General features: G+C 37.1%; 3 protein-coding genes across 4 annotated transcripts in view; 2 read left to right on the forward strand and 1 right to left on the reverse strand.

Moving 5' to 3' along the window:
• Window positions 1-3,276, forward strand: part of prr15lb (proline rich 15 like b) — a 6,294-nt gene extending 3,018 nt beyond the window's left edge. The window contains exons 1-2 of one of the 2 annotated variants that reach the window (XM_029456691.1): window positions 1,748-1,878; window positions 2,345-3,276. In XM_029456691.1, coding sequence (XP_029312551.1) covers window positions 1,865-1,878; window positions 2,345-2,708 — 378 coding nt within the window. In that variant the 5' untranslated portion in view covers window positions 1,748-1,864 and the 3' untranslated portion in view covers window positions 2,709-3,276. Of the gene's footprint in view, window positions 1-1,747; window positions 1,879-2,344 lie in introns of those variants that run through there. The other variant, XM_029456692.1, reaches the window with a different exon arrangement.
• Window positions 3,277-3,760: 484 nt separating this feature from the next.
• pnpo (pyridoxamine 5'-phosphate oxidase) lies at window positions 3,761-8,097 on the reverse strand. The gene is made up of 7 exons (XM_029456368.1): window positions 7,683-8,097; window positions 6,445-6,569; window positions 6,262-6,361; window positions 5,510-5,563; window positions 5,281-5,409; window positions 5,127-5,197; window positions 3,761-4,782 (listed from the first exon to the last, which is right to left on the reverse strand). Exons 1-7 carry the CDS (start codon window positions 7,905-7,907, stop codon window positions 4,617-4,619), a joined length of 870 nt encoding a protein of 289 aa, XP_029312228.1. The 5' UTR covers window positions 7,908-8,097; the 3' UTR covers window positions 3,761-4,616.
• A 732-nt stretch (window positions 8,098-8,829) lies between these two features.
• mrpl10 (mitochondrial ribosomal protein L10) lies at window positions 8,830-12,570 on the forward strand. Its single transcript, XM_029455558.1, has 5 exons — window positions 8,830-8,946; window positions 9,151-9,320; window positions 9,948-10,112; window positions 11,016-11,160; window positions 11,911-12,570. The coding sequence occupies exons 1-5, from the start codon at window positions 8,907-8,909 to the stop codon at window positions 12,147-12,149; spliced, it is 759 nt and encodes a 252-aa protein (XP_029311418.1). The 5' UTR covers window positions 8,830-8,906; the 3' UTR covers window positions 12,150-12,570.
• Window positions 12,571-13,092: the final 522 nt, after the last annotated feature.

Here is a 13,092-nt window from a genome sequence, read left to right on the forward strand (position 1 = left end):
AGAGCTCTTACAATGTTCCCGAAGGAGTGCTTATATTACAATTTTAAATGTACTATACAAATTCTATCATAACATTAAATCAATTGTTTGGCTTCCCTGAACCTTGGCACTGCTTGTTCGTGCCAGTTGCCAAACATCACATGGCTCCGATAAGAGTAAGATGAGTGTTTCTGCAGAGGGCATGGACTGGGTATTTGCATACATGATAAAATGACCACACCAAAACAGGCTTGTGAGCTTCCTGTCAGCGCTCATAAACTAGAAACCAAAACGTTTGTGAAACTCATAAAATGCAGTTTAAAAGCCTTGTTTCTATTCACATATTTATGTTTCATTTGCAGTTCAAAGTTGGAAACTATCCCAGTTTGAAGTGCATTTAAAAATAATTCTACAATTATGAGAAACAAGATTTGAAAAAATTGTAAGAATTAAAGGAGATCCTTTAAAAGATGTTAAATATATTTGGTTGGTGTTGTAATTAGAAAGTGGCCATAATCAATAATAATTTTTATATTCCATTAATCTTGCAATTTCTTTCCTGATTACAGTAATTGATTTATCGTTTGATGTATAACAAATTATAAAAACTGTGAAAAATGGCAGAAGTGACTTCAACAATCCAAGGGATATTTTATGTTGTATAACATGTTTATGAGCTCCTCCAGCATTAAGACAACAGATTGCTCCCTCGTCAGTCGATTTTTCTCTCTCACTTCATATCAGATCACATGGGAGGGGACAGAGGATACTCTTCAGATGATGATTCATTTATGAGTGTCAGGTGTCCTCCTCCCGTCAGGTTACACCTACTAACGTCAAAAAGAAGCCATCCATAGTTACTGAGACATGTGAACTGTTCTTTAATAAGTGGAACCTGCGGACAGTGGTGGAAGGAGTCAGATCTTTTACTTAAGTAAAAGTAGCAATACTACTGTGTAAAAGTACTGCATTCAAAATCTTACTGAAGTAAAATAAGTATTAGCATCAGGATATACTTAAAATAGCTAAAGTAAAAGTACTCATTATGCAGAATGGCCCATTTCGAGGTCATATTATGTTATTGGATTATATTGATGCATTAATGTGTAAGCATCGCAAATATTGCGACTTGTAAAAGTAGACTTTATTTGAACTATTTTATATTCTGCCTGGTAGATTAATTCATAACAATAAATCATAAATTATTGGATTTATATGTTCTATTAATAATCTGAATCTGAAAGTAACTAAAGTATAAAGTATAAAGGAAGAAAACATTGAATTACTCAAGTAAAGTACACATACCTCAAACTAAGTTACATTCTACCACTGCCTCAATAATGAGGATGTCACATTAAAACATTATTGTATTATCAATATATATTTGCAGCACACAATACAGTATTAAACCCAAATTTACTGCTAATTTTGATATTACAATTAAGGTTATGGTCAAAGTAATTATGTAAATGTACTCAAGTATACTGCAATGTTCAAGTACTTAGTTCAAGTCTTTCCATTTGATGCTATTGTACTTCTGTTCCACGACATCTCAGAGGGAAATATTGCTCTTTTTACTACATTTATAATTTATTGCTGCTTTTCTCTAGTAGAGGATGTGAGCAGCCTACTTCTCAGACACACTGATTATGTTAAAGAAGATTTACCAGCTGTGCCAATTAACGCTCATTGCTTAATTGGCACAGCTGGTAAATACTAAGGTGATAAATACTGAGGTCATAAATTCAAATTCCCCAAGCAAAACTTTAAAACCTTAAGGGTTTAAGGTCTTTTATCTAATTTTTAAAAGCCAAATTCTACATAAATGCACATTTTGTAAATCGAGGCCTCTAATTCCCTGGCAACATTTTTTGTATAATGGACAATGTGGAATAAAATGTAATATATGTGTGATGTGAATGACTTCATGGATCTTTATCTGGCTGTCCACTTAACCTTAATGTTCTCAGTAAATGTCTTTCTTCCTACATAATTCCTACATTTTTTTTGCCTCAAAAACGTTCAAATTTAAAAAAAAAGAACCTGAATCAGCCTTCAAAACCACCATGATTGATTTGAATGCTCCTCAGGTTATTAAAAAACCCAGATTCTGCAGAGGACATCGCCTACAGGCCTGTTCAGAGTCTGGACTTGATTCCTTTAATAGATCTTATTGTTCAAGTATGTTAATATGTGTTGGCAGTGGCACAAGAACGTTGCAAGCAGAGGAGGAACTACTCAAACTGCTGCTTGCATTTTATGTATCTCTGACAGTCTGCTCGCTAAACTGTTTAATACCTGGTGTAAATATAATCATTGTCAGTAAAGTTATGTTCTTCACAGTCATGTACTCTGTGCTCTTCAGGTCAGTCCCCTCCGCCTCTACTGGTGCCATGGCTGAACCAAGCTGGTGGAAGCTGACCTTCTCACGCAAGAAGAAATCTGAATCTAAGGTCCTGTATGAGATCCCAGCGGAGTATGGCAGTAACACCGGAAACAAAGAGCACTCCAGCAACAATCCCCCTGCAGACAACATGGACAGCCAGTTCAATGCTCGGCTCGAGAAGATTGTGGATAAATCTGCCACCAAGGGCCGCCACGTCAAAGTCTCCCACTCTGGACGCTTCAAGGAGAAGAAGAAGGTCCGTGCCACGTTGGCCGAGAACCCAAGTCTGTTCGCAGAGCACAGCCTCAGTGACGAGAACCATAAAAAGAAGACTGACAAATAGCACAAACACATGCACGTACTTGATCCCACATGTGTCATAAATGAGTGTCACACTTAAAGGCTGAGATGAAGGATGAAATATACACAAGCACAACCATGTGGCGCTACATGTGCAACGTGCAAGCTGGATAAACACAAGGCACCACACCCATAGATACCGTAACCAACGGACTCACACCTATACAAACAGCTGGTATCAGCAAACCATTAAACAAAGTACAGGAGACATTTTTTATTATGTCTCATTTTCTCTCTCTGTTATTTATCTTCACATTCTGTCTCACCTCATGCAAACATCCCTATGAATGACATTATTGTACATTTATTTTTATTATTATGGATGTAGATTGTTGGAATCAAAAGCCCTTTTGTTATGTCTTACGCAATCAATACAAAAGAAATGTGTGCGCACAGTGCAACCAAAGTACAGTCAATTTGTATTACATTTTCACGACCAAAGCATTTTGATTTTCATGTCGGAAACATTGTGGATTCTCTACATCTGGTAAATAATTATTTTAAATACAAGCTGTTTATGTAACCTTTTCTGGAAGCAAAAAAAAACGTATTTTGTTTTTAATAAATGTAACAAGATGAGTTAATATAGAAAGAGCACTTTGTATTTGTGCAGAAATATATGTGTCACAATCATTTGAACATGAACTGTAGATCAATGATTTAAGCAACGTATTCTTGGTTTCAGGTTACCAAGACAAGTCTGTTTTCACCTGAGCCCGTGTGCTACTGGTTGGTTTTGTTGACATGGTGATGGTAAGCAGACACTGACATTTGATACGCAGTGCTCTGCTTCTACATTTTGTAATATGGCGATCTTTACGTCAGTTCACAGACTGACTCTGGTCATTCAAGACAAATCAGCTGATATTGCTTAAAGAGCAACTTGCAGCTTGAATTTTTTTTACTAAATTTATATTAAACCTTTCCTGAAAACTGATTTTTGTGTTTCTCTTTGTCTTGTGAGTCTTCTGTTGTGTTGATGTGTGTAGGTGTTGTGCTGCTGCTGACACCTGCTGGCCAAACATGCACGTAGTCCTCAGTTACAAATTAAACTTTATTAATGGCTCCATTCCACTTCATTTAAGTCCAAATAACATTCTCATTCTTCCACCAGTAAACATCATACATATATTACAAGACACACATAATATACACAATAGTTGGCACAATTCAAAGCACCAGCTCTTTTAATCTCATTGTTAAAAGGCAGTTAGATCCATTGTCAATTCATCCATCAATTCATAATGAGTTAGTAACACAGGTCCTATAATCTAATTTCCTAGAAAGACACAGATGCCTGTACATTTCCTGGTATGTAATCTAATACTTATAAGGAAAAATGGAGACAGTTGTTCAATACACTTAAAATGAATTGCTAACATTACCTCTTTAATATGTGGTCAGAAGTTAATTTAGTACAATTTCGCAAAAATTGAGTGTTTATAGTAACAATAAACAACCGTTACCAATTATTTCAACATTGAAAAAGGACCACAGAAAGTTGCATCAATGGTACAGATTGTGCTTTTCAAGAAATGAGACACAGTATCACAACCTAAAGCTTTACACCGCTGTAAAACCAACGTCAATCATTATTTGGCAAGACCAGTTGGAGTTTGCTCTCTCTCACAGCGTTTTCGTTTCATAAATACGTGGAAACGTTAAGTTTTACGGTGCAGTCAGGTTGTGTCACACCTCTCAAAAAAATGAACAAAAAGACAACACAAGACATTTGGCCCGTTGATAAATCCTACACACAGCGGCACCTATTTAATCAACATCACATGATTCTCCATCAGTACCTACAGATGGGCGCTTAGATTCAGTGAGGTGAAGAGTTTTTAATCAATGAATTTCCTTCCCTGCACATGACAGTCTGATGAGGTACTTCTCACGGGGACAGTCGCTGGTACACCCAGCCTCCCTCGGCAGCGTGCTCAAACTCCCCCAGCGCAGACTCTTCGTCCTTCGGCCTGGTGAAGACGATGCGGTCGTGAAGCCTGTTGGTCTGACCCTGCCAGAACTCCATCAGGAAAGGCTTGACGATGTAGCCGCCCCTGTTAACAAGCGACAGTAAGAGTATTTCAACCAGGACAGACTTCATTCTGAGTAAACAAACATTTTGATTGACATGTGCTCAAAAGGAGGAGACTTGTGAATAGTATTTGGCGATTAGACCTCATCCTGACTGCTTGTGAAGCCCTAAGTAGAAGAGGAAACCCACCTAGACCATGCAATGGGACATGTTTTAGTTTACAGCTCATTAATTATAAAGTGTTAATAAGTGAGCTTTAAGTGCTGTTAGGTTGGACAGAGCCATGCTAGCTGTTTCCCCCTGCTTCCAGTCTTAATGCTAAGCTAACCCGCTGCTGGCTGTAACAAAAAGTAGGTTGAGGCTTACCAGTAATCAGGCATAGGTACGTCTGTGTCTTTGTACTTCTCCTCCAGTTCTGCATTTTTATGCCTTAAATACTAAAAAGAAAAGACACATTGAAAATTGAGCCTTTAACGTTGATGTATTTACCTACATAACACGGTAACGTTTTGGTTCTTACATCTCTGTTAGGAACCGGAGTGCTTTGTCGGCTAACAACGGCCCCGATCTGGCTGCTCTTTGGTCGCGAGTGGAAGTAGTCACTGGAGCTCTGGAAGGGGATTTGCTCCACAGTGCCTTCAATGCGAATCTGCATATAAAAAGACACATTTATAAACATTTACTGTGGTGAAACCTATTGAAATATTACAAATAAGGCAGAATTTGATGAGCATATGAAAGGTGCGGACCTGTCTGTTAAGGGGTTCCCAGTAGAAGACCAGACATGCATATGGGTTGCTCTCCTGTGGACAAATATCAGATCAGAAGGCAATAAGTAAAAAGACAATACCAATGAATTAACTTCATGCTGTACTCCAGAGAAGATCCTGACAGAAAAATAACCACAATGTTTAGGAAGGTTTGGGGAGCCTTCAAAGAGGCCTTACCTCGACCCAAATGTGATGGTTCATTCTCAATTACTGTTACTTTAATCTGGACCTCATTTTAGTTTGTATCTTAAAATACTTTCAAACCGAAACTTAACACTTTTTCTACAATAACAGCTCAAATAAAAACTAAGTACATTAAACCAAAACAAATCCAGGAGGTTGGTGGGGTTGCTTAGCTGTGCTATCATTCTTCTTTTTAAGTGTGCATTGTATGTGTTTTCTTAAATTCAAAACAATTATGCTCCACCTGTATTTTCACCAATAAAAAAATCATTACAAAAATAACTCAAATCAATTATTCGACTAATGTTTTCAGCACTACTGTGTTTGGCATACTGTCATGACTGTAGAGACTTTGCTCAAAGTGACATTACAACACTTTTATGACATTTACATTTGATACACCAGGAACTCAGACCGTGACGACTTATGAAGGGAATTTAAATTATGTTAATTAATGTAAGCTTTAAAAAAATGGTTTGACATTCACTTTTTCAGTTAGTTTTAAGGTCACGCACGGCCAGACAGTCAAAGAGAGTCAAGTTACTTACCAGCTCAGAACCCTTTCTGCTCTCGTAGTTGGAGAAGAAACGGAAACCATCGTTGCTGTAACCTTTCAGGAGGACCATACGAGCAGACGGGCGTCCATCTCTGTACGGACAGAAATAAATAAGGTGGACATTAGACATGAAAAACTGAAAATACATTTTATTTCAAGAGTTGCAGTTACCTACTTGGTGGCTGTGGCGATGCACATAGCGTTTGCCTCTCCGATTTCAGGGCACTTTGTGGCTTGATCGAACCAGTTTCCAAACTGTTTGATTGGGTCCAGAGATACAAGCTGACTCTCCTCAAAGCACTGCGAACAACATAATCAATCCTATATGAATGCACTGAGGCCAAAGTGGAATGCATTTACTCAAAGACTGACCATAAGTACAAATTCGAGGCCCTTGTTCTTTACTTGAGGATTTCCATTGTTATGCATCTTTATACTTCTACTCATCTCGGAGTGAAATATTGTACTTTTTACTCCTTTATATATTTGTATGACAGCTTTATGAATTGTATGAATTTGAATGTTTGTGATAAACTGAAGTGAATGAAGTGTTCCTTTATGTGTTCAGAAAATTCTCCTTCTTCTAAAGCTATATAAAGTATTTAAAAAGCCTCTTATATCGGCTGAAAAATGCATCATCACAAAGCTGAAAACAGGCTGTTTCATTGAGAAACTCATGAAAGGTTTTCTTTTTAGATGGTTCTCACAGAGACAAAGCTACAAACACATGATGATCTTATAGAATACGATGCATTGCTTTAGATTAAACTAACCAACAGTAAATAAGGGAGTTAAAATGAGCACAACCTTAAACTTCTATAGCAGTAAAATACAACATACACATTAATGCAGCAGTAATATGAATACAAAAACATCATATAATAGTAAAACACTGACAGGGAACATTTTACTTTTGATACTTTGACTAATTTAGCTGATACATAGCCTACTTTTACTTAAGTAATGTTTTGAATGCAGGACTTTTACTTGAAGTGGAGTATTTTCATAGTGTGGTATTAGTACTTTTTAAGTCAATAATGTGAACACTCCACTGTAAACACGCACTACTAATCTTATATAAACCTCATGCAGGCCTTAAATGACTGAGCTAACCAGTGTCAGTGTCTTTGAATTACTTATCTAGTGCCTTAGCTTTTGAAAAAAATTAAATAGGTTTTAAAGTTTGAAAGATTTAGCAAACATGAAAACACTGCTATATCACATGCTTTATTCAAGGCAACCAGGTTTGATTTAAAAACAAACAAACATAACATACAGCTGTATTTTTACACCTACGTTGTCCTTAAATCATCATAACCTTGCGGTTACACAGACCGGACAGTGGATTAAGTAATATGACTCAGTGTATTTCACCCTAACACAGGTAACACCAGCCTTTTAAATGCCACTCACATCTTCATCTCCTTTGTATTTCTTCCTCATGTCACTCAGGTCCATGTTTGTGGGCTCACTCGATGATTTCCTGCAGAAATTCAGTGCACAGACGCGTTGTTGACTCGCTGTCAAAGAGGCATGAGACAGAGGATTTCCACCAAATAAACTGATCTGCCTCAATAATAAATGTGCACTGAGTATGCGCCTCATGCTTGTCAAACTAACGCTGACGTAACTGCACATCCTACTTTACGTAAAACAACCTTTTACGTGTTTTATAACTGGACCAAAATGTTCGTAAAATGTGCGTAAAAAAGTATTGTAAAGAATATATGTACACGTTGACTCTGGTTAGGAATAAATATAAGATTGTGTAAACAGCAGATATGATTTGAACGCAAAATCCAAAAAAGCGATGACTTCGATGATTAAAACTACACATCGATGCGTTTTGCTGCATTCAAGTTACATCTGTAATTAGGACTAACCGAACAGGAAAACCGTCCACCTAGTACCCTGTATCCATGGATTGAGTTTCGTCACATTATATTTTTTGGTAAAATAAGTTTATTTTAAAAGTCATCACCAATGTTACCCCATCAGCTATTTCTTTGTTGAATTTAAAAATTATATTGATTTATGTTGTGCATTATTTGACTCTAATACTGAAACGATTGTATATCTGTTTTAAAAATGTATACATACCCGTAAACGGTTAGCTAATATTATCTGTGATTTTGATCTTCTACTAGAAAATGTATGTTGTTGGAGCTATATTAAGATAATAACTTCAGCAAAAAGAAAGAAAGAAAGAAAGGTACTAAAATTGTGAAACCGTGCTCCCAATTGAATATTTTCATTTAAGTTACTTTCTGTTAATTTATGTTGACCCCTGGCATGTTTAGTGTTATTTTACTGTATTTAATTTTCTCTATTTGTTTAAATTTAAGTATTTAAATAATAATAATAATAATAATAATAATAATAATAATAATAATAACAACAACAACAACAATAATACTAACAATAGCTTTATTACTTTAAAAAAAAGTTTCAAACTCTTAATTCACATAAAAATCCAATGTAATTGGGGGTAATTTATGTTATTTTTCATTTATGTATGTTACATTTACCAATAATGACAGTTTACAATAATCTGTTGTGATTCTTCTTCATCCGACATGACAGTGAACGCCGCATTTGTGCCATCGTCACTTCCGAAACAACGTTTTCCTGTTAGAGATGGCGGCGACCTTGTGTGTAAAATTACTACCGAAACAGGGTAATGTAGACTTAATACTGCATTTCTAGCTTTATTTATGTGTCTGTAACGAGTTAGTACTGTGTTGCCTGTTTTTCTAGTCTCTAAAGCTATCAGTGTTAGCTATGTTTCAGTTAAAGCGTATTTCAGATAGACAAGCCGGTGTTAGCACGGCAGCTTCTGCTGTTATTTTAGCAGATATTTAACAAGCTGTGTGTCTTTCAGGATGGCTTCCTCTCACACAGATTGTGAGGCACGGCTCCAAATCTGTGACTCGCCAAAGGAAACCGATGCACTTCCTCAAACAGAAGCTCATGGCTGTCACTAGGTACATTCCCCTCCCACCGGCCATTCCTCCAGGAGCATATCCACGCAAAATCGGACAAGACCTGGAGGTAACATTCCCCCCTTCTCATCTTCTCTCTGACAGACATGAAGGGCCAAGAACCAGCACTGTTTAGTGAGTTGATGCATTCCTTGAGCTGGATGTTTACAAATTAGTCAATTAATGTAATTAAAGTTTAACTTTCATTTCTATTTTGCTATACTGTTCTCAGTCTATAAATGCACTTTTGTACACTGTATTGGCGTTAGATTGATGTGAAACACTAACCTGTGATATCATCAAGGATTCACAGTCAACAGCTGCTTACTTCTCTCCCAAGTAAATCTGTCTCTGTAGAATGATTTGTTTCAGCATAACTTGGGAAATGAACCGCTGCTTGTGATGTTTGGCTTCTTTTGTTCAATTTAAAGCAAAGGGTTGTTTGTAAAGAAACATTTATACCTCAAACTATTGTATCACAAAAGGTAAAAAAGTGTTGGTATGGTTACCGAAACTCTATCACATTGGCATTAATATAGAAAATGTTCCACCCATATCTGTAAATTAATTCATTATTGTTCTCAGTAGTAGTCATACTATGGGTAATAATAACAACCATATTTTTCTTCTTGTTTTAAACCATAGGCTAGCAGCTTCACTTCACTATGAGACAAATTCTTCTCTTTTATTCCACCAGGGCACCCCTTACATGTTAAACATGAAGAGGGATTTGAAGAGCCTGTTCCAGGACTGTAAGATGGTCGCTGTGGTCCAGAACAGCAGCAGTACAGCTCAAGACATGATTCTTCTCAAATACAAACTGTATAAACATGGCATCACTGTCAGGTTATTCACCAACCAGGTAATGCTATGATTGTTTTATTTGTGACTATATTGCCCCTTAAAGAGTACAAAGCATATTGAGTGTTACAGTGAGTTCACCATGCAAGCAGCACGTCTACCTTCTCCCTTGTAGTTTGCTCACTTGAAGGTATTCTTAATAAAAATAAATGTTACCTTGTTTTTTTTTCAATTACATAATTAGATAGCAGACAGTAGAGATGATTGAAAATTAGGTGAAAGAGAGAGATGAGAAAAGACCTGTGACCAAGGGCACAGGCTGATGACTGTTTCATGGACGTGTTAGTGACGGGACAAGATAGGATTTTATCGCTTATCGGATTAAAAAGACTCACAATAAATTGATCGTGATGTATTTCCATTGTAGGGGTAATTGTGAATATCCTCACATGAATGACTTGAGAAACCTGTCTAGGCCACTATCATGATCGAGAATTGAAAAAAAGAGGAATTGTCATGCAGAAACAAATAGTTTGTTTTAGTGATATTTGAAGTTTTAAGCATATTGTAATGATTATCTGAAAAATATTGTGAATTGCAAATATTTTTGCCGAGATAATCGTGACATGAAACTTTCTGTCTTGCATTTTTATTGGCATTTTAAACCATAAAAAAAACGGGAAGTGTAGCATTTCTTTCCAACAAATGGGCCAGGACCAGAGGTTACTAGTTTTTGTTTCTCATTGGATATTACATGTGATATAGTTTTCCATGCTGTGAAACAATGCTTCATCTCTACAGCTGCTGCATATTAGTTAAATAACCAATCAAAGTTAATAAGAACTCACTCATTTTTTTTCATTCACTCAAAACTCAACATGCTACACAACTTTAAACCCTGTAATCTTAGTTTGTTTAGAAATAATCTTAGTCTATTCTAATCTTTAATCATGCTTTGTTTTAGGTGATGCGGTCGTTCCTGAAAGACGGCGTTTACTCCAACATGGCTCCTTTGTTCGTTGGTCCCACGGTTCTGTTTGTTAGTAAAGAGCCAAAGGTGAAGGAGATGCTGTTGTGTCTGAAGTCCAGCCGGTACATGTTACTCCTGGGTACGTTTACGGCATGTGTCTGCATGCAAGGAGACACTTTGATATGACAAAGATCACACATTCAGCAACATACAAATTGATTTAAATTGTCTGTGGGTCAAGAAACACTTTATTTGCCGAACACAATTTCTTAACAATTTATTAACAAAAGAATGGAAAGCAGAACAAAATACTTTATTTCCTACCCTAGGAGTCTGTTTGTCAAGTAAAAGTATTGGAGACACTGCTTTTTAACACTTTATTCAGTGTTTTTACCAGTTTAACTCCGCAAGTCCATTTGTTTTGAAGAGGAAGAGACATCTGCAAAAATTCCAGCTCCCGGTAAAATCTTCCTGATCATCTGGATCTTAAGTTATCAGAGCAACAAGCTGAGCAAATCTGACTCTGCTCACATTCCCTCCGGGACTTCTGTTGTCCCCTGAAACACTGATTTGTTTTAATGTGAAACTGCTTTTTTCAGTGTTTTTACTGGTGTTAATCACCTGGTCCGTTTGTTTTGGAGAGGGGGAGACAGAATAAGCTGACAGCGATGGTGGTAAAGACAACCACTCCCATGATCCCACGCTACTTCATAACGCCACCAAACTGTCTTTTCTTATTGTTTTTATTGAGAGAAAATAACATCTGGATCTCCATGCAGAGCAGCGAGACTCTTGTTATTACAGCAATTAACTTGACTGAAAAACATTGAACAGATTGTGATCATTTTACTGCAGCTTATCCACCACTGCATTGCTCATCTGTCAACAGGAGCCTGTATAGACAACACATTGATGACTGCACAGGGGGTGGTGAGCTACTCCAAACTGCCATCAGTGGCTGTTGTGCAGGGTGAGCTGGTCAGTGGGCTGACCATGATGACCTCCCACACAGCCTCCATGCTGCAGCGCCACCCGGCTCACCTGTCCGCCCTCCTCCAGCAGTACGTCAAACAGCAGAGCCTGGACAACAGCACAGAGGGAACTCCTAATGAAGAGGAGGCCACTTAGAGCTGTAGAGGAAGTTACTGGGACTGTTACCATGTGGATTTCCAGTTGCTTAAAATGACGAGGGGACGTTGGGTTGGATGCATATTTAGAATTTATTATGATTTAGCACCAAAGTAGCAGGCACACCTTTAAGATTAGTCTGCAAAGAACAAGTTGGTAATTTACTCAATCTTAAAAATGTGAGTAGAGCGGTTCAATTGGTGCCAAATTCAACTAAATCGTACAATGTGCATCCACCTAGAGGAGCACTGGCTGCTGTGAATGAAGGAGTCTACAGACTTGACTGTTTTCAGTGCACCTCAATGTTTCGTCTTGTTTTGTCTTGGATGGACAGTGCTGCAAAAAACATTCAGTGTCGCCCAAGCAATTATTTTATTTAAAGGTATTGTCATATATAAATAAACTATTTCAAAACAATCTATTTCTCATTCTCATCTTGTTGATGATTTAAGAATTACAGGATTTTTCTAATAGGCATTTAAAAATTGACTTTATTTTAAATTAAATGCATAATCTTAACATTTGATTTGGGCCAAAGTAGCTGCAGTGTCAGACTTTTGGTAAAGTGGCATCATGAAAACCACTCCAGCCAAAATAAACACAAGTGGTCACAGATCCTGATACGTTAATCTGAAGATTACAGCATGTTAATCTGGGTCAATTAGTCTATTATGGCCGGCCTTTCCGAGGGAGACAGACATTACTAAGGCGCTCGCTACATATCCCACAATCCTCTGCAAAAGGGGATATGAAAACTGTCTTTAAATTAAGGAAATATTTGTTTTTACGTATGTACATAAATTATACACAGTGGTTTTATCAGGAAACTAACACTGCAGATATGTGGCACTGTTTACAAACCATTGCTATTATGGTAAATACAGGGTCAATGATAATCTAGAGAATGATGGACAAAATAGTACCTATATTAAAAAAAATATAT

This window comes from Cottoperca gobio, chromosome 19 (genome assembly GCF_900634415.1).
Source record: "Cottoperca gobio chromosome 19, fCotGob3.1, whole genome shotgun sequence".
Taxonomy (NCBI): Eukaryota; Metazoa; Chordata; class Actinopteri; order Perciformes; family Bovichtidae; genus Cottoperca; species Cottoperca gobio.

What these genes read in the sequence shown, in the direction of transcription:
- pnpo (XM_029456368.1), bottom strand. Translation starts at nt 7,907, where the DNA reads ATGTGCAGTTACGTCAGCGTTAGTTTGACAAGCATGAGGCGCATACTC. An exon ending in AATACAAAGGAGATGAAGAT is followed by an intron (nt 6,570 to 7,682) that starts GTGAGTGGCATT and finishes TGTTGTTCGCAG; the next exon opens with TGCTTTGAGGAGAGTCAGCT. An exon ending in GGGAACCCCTTAACAGACAG is followed by an intron (nt 5,410 to 5,509) that starts GTCCGCACCTTT and finishes TTTTATATGCAG; the next exon opens with ATTCGCATTGAAGGCACTGT.
- mrpl10 (XM_029455558.1), top strand. Translation starts at nt 8,907, where the DNA reads ATGGCGGCGACCTTGTGTGTAAAATTACTACCGAAACAGG. An exon ending in TCAGGTTATTCACCAACCAG is followed by an intron (nt 10,113 to 11,015) that starts GTAATGCTATGA and finishes GCTTTGTTTTAG; the next exon opens with GTGATGCGGTCGTTCCTGAA. An exon ending in CCGGTACATGTTACTCCTGG is followed by an intron (nt 11,161 to 11,910) that starts GTACGTTTACGG and finishes ATCTGTCAACAG; the next exon opens with GAGCCTGTATAGACAACACA.